At 37.4% G+C, this 17,991-nt stretch overlaps 2 protein-coding genes and 1 long non-coding RNA gene across 3 annotated transcripts; all 3 read right to left on the bottom strand.

The window, feature by feature from the left end:
* Positions 1-341: 341 nt before the first annotated feature.
* LOC113774111 (replication protein A 70 kDa DNA-binding subunit B-like) lies at positions 342-9,242 on the bottom strand. Its single transcript, XM_027318676.1, has 10 exons — positions 9,064-9,242; positions 2,315-2,482; positions 1,970-2,243; positions 1,776-1,872; positions 1,556-1,680; positions 1,363-1,441; positions 1,119-1,251; positions 842-1,002; positions 601-721; positions 342-500 (listed from the first exon to the last, which is right to left on the bottom strand). Exons 2-10 carry the CDS (start codon positions 2,477-2,479, stop codon positions 342-344), a joined length of 1,314 nt encoding a protein of 437 aa, XP_027174477.1. The 5' UTR covers positions 2,480-2,482; positions 9,064-9,242.
* Positions 9,243-9,471: 229 nt separating this feature from the next.
* Positions 9,472-11,181, bottom strand: LOC113772852. The gene is made up of 3 exons (XR_003468708.1): positions 10,714-11,181; positions 10,093-10,253; positions 9,472-9,846 (listed from the first exon to the last, which is right to left on the bottom strand). It is a non-coding gene; the product is annotated as an uncharacterized LOC113772852 (long non-coding RNA).
* A 2,854-nt stretch (positions 11,182-14,035) lies between these two features.
* On the bottom strand, positions 14,036-15,991 carry LOC113774110 (calcineurin B-like protein 3). The gene is made up of 5 exons (XM_027318674.1): positions 15,868-15,991; positions 14,843-14,925; positions 14,613-14,672; positions 14,323-14,431; positions 14,036-14,052 (listed from the first exon to the last, which is right to left on the bottom strand). Exons 1-5 carry the CDS (start codon positions 15,989-15,991, stop codon positions 14,036-14,038), a joined length of 393 nt encoding a protein of 130 aa, XP_027174475.1.
* Positions 15,992-17,991: the final 2,000 nt, after the last annotated feature.

The raw sequence follows: 17,991 nt of genomic DNA, 5'->3' as shown, positions 1-17,991 counted from the left end.
AAATTCACAAAGGACAGCAAGATACAAAAGGAAAATACTGCATGGTGCCTGATAACACATATTTTTTTTATTTAAATAGATCCAAATTGTTCAATAACAAAACAGAAATCAAACAAAAAACATAGTCTAAACAACAGCCAGGCCATGAGAAAATAGCATGGGCTAAGATCCAAATGTGCAGAATGCCTAACCACCAACAAAACAAACAACCAACGACACAACAAATCCACCATGACTTGGCCTAACTGTAACAGCCAAAGAGAGCTCGATATAGCATAAGATATAAGCTATACATCCAAAAAAAACAAACAAGAGAAGTTTACACTAAAAGCTAAAAAGAATTAGGCAGCTTGTGCTTCAGCATCATTCACGTCATAGGAAGCGACGATTGTATAGCGAGCACCCTTTGTAACCCTAAAAGCATGGTCCGAATGCTTAAGATAAAACAACATTACTCTTCCGTTAAGTGCACTCACCACACGATCAGTAAGATGCACATCCTGGCGACAAAGTGAAAGCAATGACTTATTCTCATAGCCAAAAAATCAGCAAACAACATTACACTTTAGAAGCATATGCACAACAGGGAAATAGCAGTACCTCCTTATCAGCCTGATATAAACGGTGAGAATTGATACCTATTAACTTCTCGGCCTCATCTCCCATGGCTATTACATTCAGTGAACCAGTGCCATCCTTGATAGCAAGAGTCACACAAGCCCTTATAGCACAAACGAATAAGCAATTCATCTAACAAAAGAGGACTCAAAAACAGCAAAATAAAATAAAAAACAGGAACAAATAAAAAAATATAAAAGAGACTACCATAAGAACACCATACCTAGGGAAAGTATAAATGTCTCGGCTGCAATAGCGGCACATGATACCCCAGTTCAAAGAAAAATCATTAGGAAGATAGCAATGTGGACAGGCTAGATACCATAGTCTACCCTTTCTATACTCAAGAGAAACCGTGCCTCTTATCCATGCAGTTCCTATGTCCTGTGGTGGGTAACATACAAAGCAAGGGGGGAAAAGTTATGGGATACTCAAGGTGGATATGAAAACATTTATAGAGAAAGACTATGATTCCAGCAAGAATGTAATAGCAAACTCACAAACTTCGTCGCCTGTGCAATGAATGAGATCTGACTTATACGGCTAGAAGCAACTGGTGGGACCAATACACATGAATTAGCATAACTCCTCTCGTGGACCATTTGCGTGAGGTCTGATTTATTAGCTTGAAACCTAAACAGATTACAGTAATTTGATAAAGCAAAGTAATAGCAAAAAAAAAATAAAAAAATAAACAGAGAACAACGAACTGGCAAAAAAAAAAGAAGGAACAAAACAGCAGACCATGCCCGGAGGTTCCCAGCTTCTTGCACAATTGGGGAAACCAATATCACAGACGAAGACTGAGTAGATAACGATAAATCTGGAAAAAGGATTGAGTGACCCAGAGAACAATGCTCAGGCAAAACCAAATGGTAAATTTTAAAAATAGTATGGATAAAAGATGAAAAGATATTTATAACATATAGAAGCTTACAGTTATCGGTAGTCACCCTAAGACGGATACATATCAAAACCGGATTCTGTGCAATATTAGCCATTATGTCAGCCCCTTCTATGGCTTCGAACTCATTCCAAAGAGTTAAAATAACAGGCCTAAGCCTTAACACAGAGGAACATATAAAAAATACTCATTAGCAACCCAAATACAAAAGATAAACTCAATAAACAGAGGGGGAAGAAAAGCAAACACCTACTCATAGTTAACAATAACATAGTCACGTGCGACAGATGGGCCTCCTTCAAAATATACCTCTCTAGCAGGAAAGGCACACAAAACAATTCCCATGATATCTGTGAAGCCACAAAAAAAAAATTAGAGAAAAACAAATGTATAGGCACAAGGAATTCAAGAACAAGGGGAAAAACAACCAACAAAATATAGAGCTACCTATGAAGTTTTCTGTGTCGGCAACAGCATCACACGAAGCAATAGAGCGTAGGCGAAAATAGCATGGGAGTTTTGGAGGGTCAATTTCGATTAATTCATCAATTACAGTGTCATTAGTTAAAACCCAATAAAAGCGATAAGAACCAACACTCAAAGAAGAGTTAGGTATCTCATAAACACGGGCTTTTGAAATGCGATACTTCTTAAATGGCACAAATACATCACTAACACGATCAATATTCTCATCAATCGTAAGTGCAGTCACCTTAACACCCTAAAATAAACAAATCCACAATCAGCAAAAGAACCAAAAAAAATTAAACGAGAAACAGCGCAAAACTGCACCTGGAAATCAGAAAAAACAAAGTATCGGAACTTCTTTGTTAGCTCACTGCCACAAGTTGTCTTCACGTGCGATGCCTCGATAAGCTGAACTTGAGATGTCCAACGAACCAGACAAGCATTAACCTTAGGCAAACGCAACATTCCATCAGCATGTTCAGACCACATAGTCTAAAGAAAAACGCTAATCAGGCCCAAATGAAAAAAAAACACGGGAAAAAGGGGAAATCAAAACGATAGCATAAATACAAAAAATCAGGCAAAGAAAGACGTTAATCAGGCCCAATGAAAAAAAAAACACGGAAAAAAGGGGAAAGCAAAACGATAGCATAAATACAAAAAATCAGCCAAACAAGGAGCCACAAAAAAGTAGAACTAACGATTACATGAATGCAGATATTCAAGCAAAATACGAGCTAATAAAAATAGAACTAAAAGACAAACAGAAGAGCAGGTCACCAAATATAATGGCAGGTTAAAACCTGCAGTTCAAAGAAATATAACAGGGTGGCCTTGCCTAGCCTAGGTGATGATGAACTGAATTGCTTTTTGAAAGAGAAGAAGCAAGAGAGGAAGATATTTTGGGATGACATTTCTTCACTTCTCATGTGAGTAGTACAACTGACATATATATACAAGATTGAAATAATCTAGATCCTAAATTCAAGCTATCAAGATCCTAAAATCAAGCTAGAATAATTAGCTATCTACTTCCTATAATTAAACTAGGATAATCAGGCTAATAATCAGGCTATCTAATCCCTATAATTGATGTATAATATATCACACGTATCTAGATATATTCAACACTCCCCCTCAAGCTGGAGCATACAAATCATATGCACCAAGCTTGCCACATATATATTTTATACGAGGACCTCTTAGGGACTTGGTAAGAAAATCTGCAAGTTGATCACTTGAATTAACGAAACCCGTCTCAATAACTTTGGAGATCAATTTTTCTCTAACAAAATGGCAATCAACTTCAATGTGCTTAGTCCTCTCATGAAAGACTGGATTGGAGGCAATGTGAAGTGCAGCTTGATTATCACAAATCAACTTCATTGGGTCACTAGTCCCCAAATTCAACTCATTGAGCAATTGTTTAAGCCATATTAGCTCACATGTAGCCATAGCCATGGCTCGATACTCAGCCTCAGCACTGGATCTAGCAACCACATCTTGTTTTTTACTTTTCCAAGATATTAAGTTGCCACCAACTAGAATACAATAGCCTGTGGTAGAACGACGATCAATAGGTGATCCTGCCCAATCTGCATCAGTGTAACCAATTACTTGCATGTTTCCTTTATCAGTATACAACAATCCTTGGCCAGGTGCTCCTTTGATATATTTGAGAATGCGGAGAGCTGCATTCCAATGAGTATCACATGGGGAATCTAAAAACTGACTGATCACTGAGACAGAAAAAGATATGTCAGGACGTGTTACTGTAAGATAGTTCAACCGTCCCACAAGCCTACGATACTTTCCAGGATCCTTAAGTGGCTCCCCCTGTCCTGGAAATAATTTAATATTAGGATCCATTGGAGTTTCGACAGGCTTAGCATTTGACATGCCTGCCTCCTCCAAAATGTCCAATGCATATTTTCGTTGGCAAATAACAACACCTTCTTTGGATTGGGCAACTTCGATACCCAAGAAATAACGAAGCTTGCCCAAATCTTTCGTCTGGAAATGGCCAAAAAGGTGGTTCTTTAACTGAGCAATTCCATCATGATCCTGTCCAGTGATAATAATATCATCGACATAAACGACAAGATAAATGCTACCTTTTGATGGAGAATGACGATAAAACACTGAATGATCAGCTTCACTACGGATCATGCCATATTTTTGGACAACATCACGAAAGCGTCCAAACCAGGCCCGAGGAGATTGTTTGAGACCATAGAGTGCACGTTTTAGTCGACAAACCATTCCACTAGACTTCCCCTGAATAACAAAACCAGGTGGTTGATCCATATAAACTTCCTCCTGCAATGCACCATGAAGGAATGCATTCTTGATGTCTAATTGGTGCAAAGGCCAATGATGAACAGCAGAAAGAGATAAGATGAGACGAACAGAAGACATCTTGGCCACTGGAGAAAAGGTGTCAGTATAATCCAGACCAAAAATTTGAGTATAACCCTTAGCTACTAGACGAGCTTTAAGACGATCAATTTGACCATCCGGACCAACTTTAACAGTATAAATCCAACGACAACCAACAGTTGATTTACCAGGTGGGAGTGGGACTAGCTCCCAAGTGGAATTGGAGTGAAGAGCAGCCATTTCATCTATCATTGCCTGACGCCACCCAGAGTGGGACATAGCCTCACCTATAGTTTTAGGAACAGACATGGACGACAAAGAGGACAAAAAGGCATAATAGGATGAAGACACGCGCTGATAATTGAGACAAGTATAGTTGGGACATTGATTGCGAGTAGAACGAATACCTTTGCGGACAGCAATGGGTGGGCTGGCTGGAGAGGAGATCGTGGTAGGTGACGAACTTGGAATAGTTCGTGAGACATCAGGGACATCAGCAGATTCTCCAACACCAGTATCTGGAACTGTAGTAGGACAATTCCCTACATTGCGTCTCTGGTAAGTGAGCAATGGTGGTGGTGATGCGGGTGAAGGTAAGGACTCTTTAGGAGGCTGACTAATGTCAGTGTCATGAGTAAGAGGAACAAAATAAGTAGAAACAGGAATATCTTCCGTGATTGTAGAATGCTCAGACTTGTTAGGCTGAAAGAAAGGAGTAGACTCAAAGAACGTAACATCTGCAGAGATGATGTATCGTCTAAGATCAGGAGAAAAACATTTGTACCCTTTTTGTGTTCGAGAGTATCCCAAAAATACACATTTGACAGCACGTGAAGACAGCTTATCTTTTCCAGGAGTGAAATCATGTACAAAACATGTACAGCCAAATGTACGAGGGGAAATAGAAAATAGTGGAGCATTAGGATATACAAAAGAGTAAGGAACTTGATCCTTAAGGACAGATGATGGCATGCGATTAATCAAATAACATGCAGTGAGAATGGCATCCCCCCAAAAACGTAACGGAACATTTGCATGAAGAAGTAAAGTACGTGCTGTTTCAACCAAATGTCTATTTTTCCTTTCAGCAATCCCGTTTTGTTGTGAGGTGTGAGAACATGATGATTGATGAATGATCCCTTTAGACTCCATAAAGGACTTGAAAGAGGTGGAGAAATACTCATGTGCATTATCACTACGTAAGATTTTTATGGAAACACCAAATTGTGTTTGAATTTCAGAGACAAAACTTTGAAAAATAGAAAACACTTCAGATCTATTCTTCATAAGAAACACCCAAGTACAACGAGAATAATCATCAATGAAAGTAACAAAATACTGAAAACCTAAAGTAGAAATAACACGACTCGGTCCCCAAATATCAGTATGGACCAAAGAAAATAGAGATTCAGCTCTACTATTAGCCCTTTTCGGAAAATGACTACGAGTGTGTTTTCCAAGCTGACATGATGCACACTCTAAGGAAGACATGGTAATAGATGGCACCATCTTTCGAAACTTATTTAAACTTGGATGACCCAAACGACTATGGATTAGCAGAGGATCATCTATTGCAGAACAAGATACTGGTGTTGGTAAAGACAGATGGTAAAGTCCCTGAGACTCACGCCCTGTGCCAATCGTCCGCCCTGTACCTCGATCCTGTAAAATTACAGATTCCTCATCAAATGTAACTAAGCAGTTAAGAGAACGACACAAACGACGAACAGATACTAAACTAAAAGGACAATTGGGTACAAAAAGAACAGAATCGAGAGGCACAGAAGGTAGAGGGTTAGCCTTGCCAATCCCTTTAGCTTGGGTTTGTGAGCCATCAGCAAGAGTAATATTGGGTAGAGAAGTAGAACTATGGAGTGAAGAGAAAAGTTGTGGATTACCAGAAATATGATCTGTGGCAGCAGAATCTAAAACCCATGGGCCAAGAGATGGAGATTGAGAGACACATGCGCTAACATTACTAGTGTGTACAACTGAGGCAGTAGGTGTGGAAGACTGTTTGGCTGTAAACCATTTCACAAAATCTTCATACTCAGGCTTGAGAGTTGGTTCTGAACTTGCGCAAGGTTCGGATTGAACAATATTCGCCACTTGTTGGGGAGGACGTCCATGCAAGAGCCAACACCGATCTTCTGTGTGGCCAACCTTTTTACAATAGTCACAGTAGGGTCGATTTTTGTTACCATTATAACCACCTCGACCACGGCCACGTCCACGACCTCCTCTTTGGCTGGATTGAGATGCCAAAGCTGATGAATCAACAACGATAGTCTCCGAAGATGATTTTGATTCATCCGGGAGCCATAACAGCCGTGAAAAAGCTTGAGACAAAGTAGGAATTGTGGGGCTAGCAAGAATCTGGTCACGAATGGTAGAATATTCTGCAGGTAATCCAAAGAGAGCCAAAAGCATAAAAAATGTACCTCGCTGAGAGAGTTGTTCCTGCTGAGTTGCAGCAGGGGGTAGCAACTCATTGAAATCGGAAAGGACCCCTTGAATTCTGCCTAAGTAAGAACTCATAGGCATATCAAGTTTTCGAGGTGCAATGAGACTCATCAAATCAGAACAAACGGCATAAACACGAGATATATCATTAGTGTATAATGCTTTGGCCTGCTCCCAAACACTAAAGCAAGTCTTATGTGGACGGAAAATTTGCTTTAGTGAAGAATCAATGGTCTGCCAAAGCATGCTACACAATTGAGCATCGATTCGCTCCCACTTGGATGGATCAGTCATAGTATCATCAGGTTTAGTAGTAAGATGATCTTTATATCCTTGTCCCATAAACCATAGCTCTACGTCAGCAGCCCAAGTAGAGTAGTTACTGCCTTTTAGTTTTTCGGTAGTAATAATAGTACAACCAGTAATAGATGGATTGGCCATGAGAGGAGTTGTGGATTTAGATGTAGATGTTATAGATGTATCGGATGTAGACATAATGATATTGGGTTAAAGAAAATCACCGGGTAAAATCACCGGGTGGGATGATTAGAAAACGAATTTCTCTTTCTAACTTGCTCTGATACCAGGAAAGAGAAGAAGCAAGAGAGGAAGATATTTTGGGATGACATTCCTTCACTACCCATGTGAGTAGTACAACTGACATATATATACAAGATTGAAATAATCTAGATCCTAAAATCAAGCTATCAAGATCCTAAAATCAAGCTAGAATAATTAGCTATCTACTTCCTATAATTAAACTAGGATAATCAGGCTAATAATCAGGCTATCTAATCCCTATAATTGATGTATAATATATCACACGTATCTAGATATATTCAACACTTTTCACCTCAACATTTTTAGATAATTTTCTCCCACCACACAGATACATACATACATATATACAGTGCATTAATGATTCATTTATCCAGGCCTTGTATAACTGTTTATATAACTGACACATATTAACAGTAACAGGCATATCCAGGCAGATTTTGAATGCTAATTAATTTCCAAGATTCGACAACCTCAATCAGGAGGAGCTTTATGGGGAAAAAAACACAAATAGGCAACAAGAGCTCCAACCTTTCAATCAGTCATTTTTTTCGCTTGTTTATTTGTAGCAAGACCATTGATTTTTTTTTTTTTACTCTAACTCACACTTTTTTTTAAAAAAAAAAAGAGACCAAAGAATAAGGAAAAGCACTCTATTACTCAATCAATAGGGCTAAAAGCAAACAAAAAGTTACATAACACCTGAAACAGGAAGGAAATCTGATAGAAACAAACAAAAACACAAGCCCGGAAGAAGATAAATGCAACAAAAGAACAATTAACCTGGGGAAAAATTTAAAAGACCAACGAAGAGAGAACTGGAGGGAAAGAAGGAAAAAGCACAACAGCCAGGCACTACAACAAATAGCAAAGGGGAAAAAGAACGGGAAAAGGGGAAAATCTAAGAATCAAGAACAAGGGGGAAAATACCCCAGCAAAACACAAAAAAAGCGTAAAAGGCAATGCAAAAGAAAAAAGGATCTGGCCCAAAATGTAGAAAACACAGAGTCAATGAAAAAGCTAGTTCCGAGCCTAGCAAAACCTCTGGGGGAAGAAAAAGAAGAACAGGGAAAAAATGGAAAAAAACAGAGCAGCTAGATGAAAAGCTTTGCTTGACTAAACCCCGGTGGAAAAAGATATTAAGAAAAAGCACTCTATTAATCAATCAATAGGGCTAAAAGCAAACAAAAAAGGTATATAACAAATGAAATAGGAGGAACATCTGATAGAAACAAACAAAAAAACAAGCCCGGAAGAAGATAAATGTATCAAAAGAACAAGTCACCGGGGAAAAAATTTAAAAGAACAACGAAGACAGAACCAAGAACAAGGGGAAAAATACCCAAGCAAAACACAAAACAAGCGTAAAAGGCAGTGCAAAAGAAAAAAGCATCTGGCCCAAAATGTAGAAAACACAGAGTCAATGAAGAAGCTAGTTCCGAGCCTAGCAAAGCCTCCGAGGGAAGAAAAAGAAGAACAGGCAAAAAATGGAGAAAAACAGAGCAGCAAGATGAAAAGCTTCAGCACCGAGGGATGAATCTCTCAGAAGCAGAACCAACTGTATTCAGGTAATTAGAAAAACAAGACTACACATTTGCTTGACTAAATCCCGGTGGAAAAAGATATTTAAAAAAAAAATCATAAACAAGCATTCTAGGGGGAAAAGAGAATACCGGGGAAGAAATGGAGGAAAACAGAGCAGATAGCCGGAAAAAATGCAGTGCCGGGGGATGAATCTCTGAGATCCAACACAGGTAAGCAGAACTAACCACGAACGGAGCTAATGTTGAACTGAGGGGGAAAAAAGTAGCTGGAAAAGTAGTACCAAAGCGAATAATGTTTGGAGGGCAAGAAGCAGGGCTCAAACCCATTAATGCTCGAGCTGAAAGGCTGAAAAAGGCCGAAGAGTAAAAGTAAAAGTACAACCGATATTATTTATGGCCGTTAGGTACACGAAGGCTAGCTGGAGAAGCGGCCAAGGGAGACAGCCTATTTTTTTCTGATGCACAGCAGCGGCGAGTGTCATGCAACAAGAAGATTCAGCTAGGATTTTAATTGTTTTCAGCGGCGAGTGTCCCTTTTGTGATTTATTCTTCAATGGCAGATATGGTTATTCTTCAATGGCAGATATCGTAATGATTGCTGTTGGTGTTCATCTAAATGATTTTGGGTTTACAATCATAAGGTCAATAGAGTGAGATTTCTTCCCAGCATCCTTCAAAGACTTGGTTGATTGACATTTAGAATTCTAGAATATTTTTCTGCTTCTTCATGTCATCTACCATTATGAGGCACAGTCGGAAATTATTAACCAAAAAAGGGGAAAAAGAAAGTGGTTGCATGCCTTAGACAATGAGATTGTCGGAAAGGATACACCTAAAAAGAATCCAAAAACAATTCCTACAAAGGTTGTGACAAGCAGCCTCATTGTTTCATTTGGTCTTCTTACGTGCAAGCTGCAGCCAGGTTAATGGGTAAAAACATATCAGAATTAGTGTTGCTATGCTGAGACAGGTAAAAACAATCCTCAATATGTCATTGATTTCAGTTGTAGCTATGCTCAGACAGGAACTCAGGAAGAACACTCTAATCACCAGAATTAATCCTTATGATTTCTTTAAACCATGCAACATAATTCATCAAACAGGAACATTAAAGAAAAACCCTGTCCATTAGGGAAGAAAAAATACAAGTCACTGAACCTGTTACGCCTAGGAGTCCCCATATATGTCATCATTCTGTAAAAGCAAAATTGCGGAAATGCCAAAACAGTGAAACTTCAACTGCGCATGACAATCAGCTTCCAAGCCTCCGCTCCTCCAGAAAAGAAATTCGTATCCTCATGGCATCATCTGAATCAACCCTGAAACTTAAATATTGCTATGTTAAAAAAAAAAAAAGACCTTTTCTTTTTTCCAACTCTTTATGTTTTTGACTAAATATATCAGTGAATAATTAATTCCCCTCACCAAAATGGAATCTCCTTTCCTCAACCCTTATACATTTTTTTTTCACTAAAAACACATAGGAAACCAAATAAACTGGACATAATCCTCTACTCAAAAGGAGTCGTTTTAATAATCACAGTAAAAATGGTATCTTTTTAATAATCGCAGTCAAAATTCACTAATTGATCAACTCTGCAAATCGGAACAGCCAACGAGAGAGTAAAAATCATGGTGCCATTTTCTAAATTTCCGGATCTTAATATGGTATAATACTAACTTACCGATTGTCAAATCCAAAATGTATATTATTTAGCATCAGCAGGGTGCTAATCATAAATGCATAAACAGTCAAAAGCATAAGCTTTTCTTGCTTACAAGGTTGCCAGCTGTCAACAAAATTCAAAAAGTCTCGGCCGGAACGGAAGAATCACACCGTGGAATTGCAAACTTCTTCTCCAGTCTGGTAAACTACCTGAGGGACCTGAATCTCCTCGAAAAATCTGGATCCTCAGTTCACCGATAAAAAGAAAACGAAGGGCCGAGCTGGCCCAACTTAATCTCAGAATCTGATGTCCACCTGGGGCAACGAACAATCCTTGAATAGAAGTAAAGAACGGGAAGAGAACAATTTTATTTTAGTGATGGATGGAATTATCAAAGAAAAAGAAAAATTTTTGTCTCACAACGGCAAATGGACTTCAATTTTTTCTTTTCTCTCTCTTTTTTAAAATTTATTTTCCTTTCTTCCTCTTTAATCAGGCGTTTAAGATTACAATCGCACGGTGTTTAATAATGACGCCCTGATAATTCCACCGAATTGAGGTCAAGTCTTCTGTCGGGGCAATGCTTGCATGTATTACAACACTTATTTAACCCACTTTTTGATGGAAAATTTTGTGGTGGGATCCATTGAATGGCAAATCAAGACTTGGGATTTTGGTGTTTGTAGGGCTCCGATGTTTCGGTGTGGGACTGGGGAAAGATTAGCTAACTTTAGAATTTGATGATTCCCCGTATCCATGGGATCGCGTTTTCGTTCGTTTGGATGCAACTTTTTGGCTTATTATTGCGTCCTTTTTTCTTTGTTCAAATTATTACATTCTTTCAAAACTTTGAAAATTGCCTATAATAGTAGATGTTTTTTTTTAAATTTTTTTTGTCAAATACTATATACCTACACTGCTCTATACAAACTAGGAGGCATATAACACGCGTTGCGCGTTGGGATAAACATAAAATATGCCCCCTTAAGCATGTGGATTCATGGAACAAAAATGTTTGTTGGTTAATAATGTGTACACAGCTAAGCATAAATATACATGAATAAGTAGACGGCAAAATCGTTTTACAAAAATAGTACGAATATTTATTTAGATTTATAGAGAGGTACTGCTAGGATTTAAAGTTAATATTTTTTTAGTTAAAATTTGGTGAATTCTTCTCCTATCTTACTTTATTACTCGTTTAGCATGAGAATAAAGTTCAGCATTTTTCATGAAGTGCAGAAGCGTAGGATGTGATGATCTAAATATATCGTACTTTATAAGAGAGAAAAAGTACTGTCGAGATATAGAACTACTTTCGTTGGAACTTGGGAAATTCTTCTTTTATCTCACTCCATTTCTTGTTTAACATGAGAATCAAGTTTACTATTTTTCATGAAGTGTAGAAACATAGAGTGTGACCACAAGTATATATTATGCTTCATAGGACAAAAAGGGAAATACTAAGCTAAATTGAAGGCATTTTCATTATATATAGCAATACTGATCCAATTGTGATTATAGTAGTTTGAAAAAAAAGTGATTGAATTCTCATATTAGTTGACTATGAGTTAATCGAGTTGATCAATGAAATAAAAATGAAATGGGTACAGTTTTTGAATTCCTCTTTAGTTGAATTGGCTAACAATAAAAGAGTTCTAAAATTGTGAAATATAAAGAAATATCTCGCTAACGCAAAGAGTTCTAAGATTGTTGAACTGTTTTCAGATCTTTCCGTAATTCATTGATGGTGGCATAATCCTTTACTAACAGTCATTTCTCTCCTACTAATAAACTGGAAATATCATGATTTATGAATTTCCTTTGTTGCTTTGTATTTGCAGGACTGGGAGATTGTAGTAGCTTTAGAAAAGCTGGCGGAGTGCCAAGACACTATTTTAAACTGGAAAATTGTAGGACTGGAAAGTAGTTAAAGGCATTGGCTTCACCCATAAAGGCTGCTCTTTTTGATAAGGCCCTTTTTGATAAACTATCCTGTTGTTGCCGCCATGACAACTTCTGAGAAGAATACTCGCCAGCGGTCATCTCTTCTAGATAAAATGTCATCTCTTCTAGATAAAATGCTAGCTGAAGACAAATATGTGACCAAGGATCTCAAGTCTCCTGAAGAATATTTATTCTTGATAAACTATAAAGGTTATTATCCACCAAACATTCTTATTTCATGAATCTATGTTAAATTAGGCATGTTTTTTATTCATTCCAATGCACATCACGCGGTTTATGCCTCCTAGTAATAATGCTTTCATCAATCACATTTCAAATACTCATCAAACAAAGGAAAATAGAAGCCCCATATAAAACTCTCCAATTTCAGAGTCGGGACCTAAATTTTGCAACAAATTCAATCAAAACATCAACTAAATGAATTATGGTTCATACACTTCCTGAGAGTCACAACATTACAACATCTTTAAGTTACAATTTTTGGCCTATCTCTTCTACTTGAAGTTGCTGTGAGTTAGCCTGGAACTCTGTCATTTGTACATGATTGTATGAGGATGGTACTTTTGAAAGAAAAAAAAAAGTCATGAGGAGGGTCCTATTTTACATCTGACTGCTTCAGAAGTCCAGTCAACTTTGACTACTTCTGCAACAACGTGGATGTAAGGAGGAGCTACACAAGACACTTTTTTAATGGCTGTATTTCCAAAAAGAAAGCATGCGGACACCATAATTTGATTATCATCAATAATGATATAGGACCATCAGATTGTTGGTGCGGAAACGAAGGCCAGAACCAATTTGCTCTGAGGTGGGACATACCCAGCAAAAGATATTTTGACCTAAAACCTGCAAGTCAAGTAAATCACGTATAAATGCCTAGAAAGCTAAGACCATATCTCGGAGAGCATGTTGTACCATGATATCTACAGTATTAGTTAGTAAACTTCTATGCACAAGAAGCCTAATTTGATCAGCCAAATGAAGTGCCTACTCTAGGCTCTCTTATTTGCTACTAAGAACAAGAGAAGAGAGAAACGACTTACTGATATCATATTCTCATAAGTACCAAGATCATATGGATGTGAATACAGATAATCTCCTTTTTCAGCAAGCCACATAACTCTCACACCTTCATGGTACTGTACGATAAAAAAGGTAGGAAGTGGTCATCAGACTTGATCAGATGCCAGATAGATGAAAAAAAAATACTATCACCACCAATGCAAACCTCTATTGTGGTCTTGTTTTGCAGAATAAGATAAACATGCCAAAACATAAAGATGGTCAGCGCGAGAGTCAATGGCACCAGCAGGATCCCTGAAATGACCTGAAGGCTACTGTTCAAGTTGAATGCAAGGATATGCAAAATTATAACTTGTTGAAATATAGATACAGGAAGAAGTTACATATGCAGCTCTAAAAAAGCCTTTATTTTGCTCTTCATCTGTTGTAGAATCAACTGTTTTCTACCGCAAAGCAAAACCTGAAACAATAAAGAGCAACTAAAGAGATTCAGAAGACTTGGTGAAAAGAAAAGGAGGAGAAGGTATGAACAACAAAATCCGCATTCAAATTAAGGCAAGTTCGACCACAGGCCACAATAATTAAATGTCAACTAATAGGTAAATAAAATGAAAAGGAGCACAGAATAGAAAAATAAGAATCTTTTACTGAACTGAAAGAGATATATTGATATACCAGGGAGTATATGCATGAAACAACGGCGTAAAGAAGAAATAAGAAAGATGGTTACATTCAATCTTATCATCAATCGAAGCATTTGGGTGAAAGACTGAAAGAGAGCGTGCAAACTCCTCAAAATCTAATATCCCATTATGCTTTGTGTCAAACAAGTCAAATACCTGGGAATTTTTAATGATTTTGTCATCGATTATCAAAAGGAAAGGTGACTAAGTTTGAATACTTTCCGCACAAAGAGAACAGGGGGCGTCGGAAAACAGCTCAGAAAAGCTACATACTCCTAATGGAGACAGACATGAATCAAACATATCAATTCTATTGTTCAACATTTGCAGAAAGTACCCGATCAGCAAACAAGCTCTCCTTTTTATTTGTCTTAAATAGTGCAAGTTGAAACTCTTCCTGCAAAGCAATTAATTAGCATAATTAAGGAAAAAACATAAATCAACTACAAAATATAGAAAAACAAAAACATGAGGGATGTAACTGAGACAGAAAAAGTACAAGTCAGTGCATTGACAGTATGGCTATGTTTGAATAGCACTTGTACCACTTACAGTGAAATCTATTACCTTGTTGATAAGCCTATCATCAATCACAGCACTGCTGATCTTCTTAAATAATTCATACAGTGCCTCTATCTCACTGACACTGACTGCAGCTAGATTTTCCAAAAAGGGGGAAAAGAAAAAAAAATAACAGCAAAATTTCCAAATCAGAACAACTGGTAGACAACTGATATAAAAAAAATTCTTATCAGCACGAAAATGAAGTAAGCTCTGAATATTAGAAATTCCATTTAGTCAAGGAAAATGAGCTGAGCACGGTACAAAGAAGACAAACTCTCCAGATGGCCCCATTTTAGGCAATCTACTACTAAGAAAATGCACCACATTTTCAAAAAACACTTGTAAGGTCTGCAAACCTCAACATCTTTGTTAGACCATTTATCACATAGGAGATATGCGAAGTAAGAACCAGCTAGATGATCATGTCTACTATCTTCAAGACTATTTAAATCATCTACATGTGCTTCAAATAAGTGTGGTCTCTTCATGATTAATATCTTCTACGCCACTACTTTCTTGTATACCTTTGCCTTTCCTTAGATATGACACCAATTCTCCAAAAGAAGCCATGGTTCAATCTGTGGCCTGAGCTTGCATCAAGTTAAGACATGGCACCTGATATTAACATGGAAGGAGGAGTCACCAAGTGCTAGAGAAACTCCTTCGGTCTTTGAGAATTTATATGGACACTGGTAACTTATTTTTGCCTCATGCAGCTTTAACTCAGAGCTTAAATGCACTGTGAAAAGAATAGCATAGAGCAAATACTGCAGTCTTTGTTAATTTAAATCACCCCTGGCCAATCAGCAGTAGAAATTTCAGTCCAGTCAGATGCCATAAGTTCAACTAAGTAAAATTAATTTCTCAATTTGCGCAACAATTATGTTGATGAAGCACGTGCCATTCAATGAAAATAAGGCTACGTGATCTAAGTAACAATTTCGTTTCCTTCAGTGTGAAAAAAGAAATGCAAGTGACATAATATAGGCTCTTGGTACAATGCTAGAAATCAGTCTTGAGTGACATACAGACAGTCTCCCTTGCAAGAGCTTCAAGATTTTCTAATCCTCGGGGTTGCTTATAAATTTCAGAATCACAGCAATTGACAACAGCAGAAAGTAAATGCTTCACACCGTCTAAGCAACGCAACATGATATCTTACAGAAACCAAAACACTCCATACCTGTAAATTAAATGTTACAAAATTTTTGACATATCATTTCAGAAAAAGTGTTGATGCTTGAATTAGTGAAAAAACATCTAATGATATGTCAAAGAATAGGATATACTTAAAAAGAATACAAATCAATGAGATAACAGTAAAAAAACTCAAAAGAATGGACTGCAAAAGAATAGGTAATTGCAAACAATTGAAGGTGTAACTTGTCCATACACTTTTGTCTTTAACTGAAGACATCACCTTTTAATTCATTAATGTGTTTTCCATACTTTTGACATACTTGCACAACATATGTTTCTTTTTTCTTTTTTTGAATAGAAATAAAAGTATTTGGCCATACAGTAGCACGAACACAGTTGAATTGTTTACTGATGATAGCAATATTAAATCAGTATCTTAGTAAACATGATATCCTCGTGTGCTTATATGTCAGTAAAAAAAAAATAACATACAAAGATATGTTCCAGAATTTTTGAACTACAAACGCTGATGTTTAAAACCTGATAATGCATACAAATTGAACTTAAAACCAACTTATTTATTAATCTCCTCTTTGAATTAATAGCTGATGTGTATGGCTGAGCGATAGAAAAAAGAAAGGATAGAATCCACCATAGCACACCCAATGTTAGAAAAGCAGAAATCAAGCATACTTGGAGTCAATAATGAAAAACAGATACCAAAAAAGTGAACTGACCACAACAGCCAGACGAAAAACGACACCATGGCCACCAGATAATCAATTATTTCAGTTTAACATTTATATAATTCAAAGTAGCTTATACGAACATAACATTCCCAAAAGTCTGGACTTTCTGAAAGAGAACAGATGCTGAGACCCCAGGATCTAGAGGTCCCGGGTCAAATCCCCCTTCCCCTATCCTGCTTCCTAAATTCCAACCCTCCCCTACCAGGAGAAGAAAAAAAGAAAAGAAGAAGAAGAAACAGAACATAAAATTCCTTTTTTTACACGGCTGTGCTCCTGCCAGTCAACAAATAATGATCAGCTCAATAGTCCAAAACCAATGCTTGTAAGGAAGCCCTTAACCACCAAACCCAGTTTGTACCCCACAATCCTCGATGCTGATCCAATATGGAAAAACCCCCAGTTTCCCGAACTGTTGGGGTTTTTCCATATTGGATCAGCATCGAGGATTGTGGGGTACAAACTGGGTTTGGTGGTTAAGGGCTTCCTTACAAGCATTGGTTTTGGACTATTGAGCTGATCATTATTTGTTGACTGGCAGGAGCACAGCCGTGTAAAAAAAGGAATTTTATGTTCTGTTTCTTCTTCTTCTTTTCTTTTTTTCTTCTCCTGGCAGGGGAGGGTTGGAATTTAGGAAGCAGGATAGGGGAAGGGGGATTTGACCCGGGACCTCTAGATCCTGTGGTCTCAGCATCTGTTCTCTTTCAGAAAGTCCAGACTTTTGGGAATGTTATGTTCGTATGAGCTACTTTGAATTACATAAATGTTAAACTGAAATAATTGATTATCTGGTGGCCATGGTGTCGTTTTTCGTCTGGCTGTTGTGGTCAGTTCACTTTTTTGGTATCTGTTTTTCATTATTGACTCCAAGTATGCTTGATTTCTGCTTTTCTAACCTTGGGTGTGCTATGGTGGATTCTATCCTTTCTTTTTTCTATCGCTCAGCCATACACATCAGCTATTAATTCAAAGAGGAGATTAATAAATAAGTTGGTTTTAAGTTCAATTTGTATGCATTATCAGGTTTTAAACATCAGCGTTTGTAGTTCAAAAATTCTGTAACATATCTTTGTATGTTTTTTTTTTTACTGACATATAAGCACACGAGGATATCATGTTTACTAAGATACTGATTCAATATTGCTATCATCAGTAAACAATTCAACTGTGTTCGTGCTACTGTATGGCCAAATACTTTTATTTCTATTCAAAAAAAGAAAAAAGAAACATATGTTGTGCAAGTATGTCAAAAGTATGGAAAACACA

This window comes from Coffea eugenioides, chromosome 6 (genome assembly GCF_003713205.1).
Source record: "Coffea eugenioides isolate CCC68of chromosome 6, Ceug_1.0, whole genome shotgun sequence".
Classification (NCBI taxonomy): domain Eukaryota; kingdom Viridiplantae; phylum Streptophyta; class Magnoliopsida; order Gentianales; family Rubiaceae; genus Coffea; species Coffea eugenioides.
The sequence above is the reverse complement of the archived record's forward strand: the minus strand, read 5'-3'. Positions and strand labels throughout refer to the sequence as shown.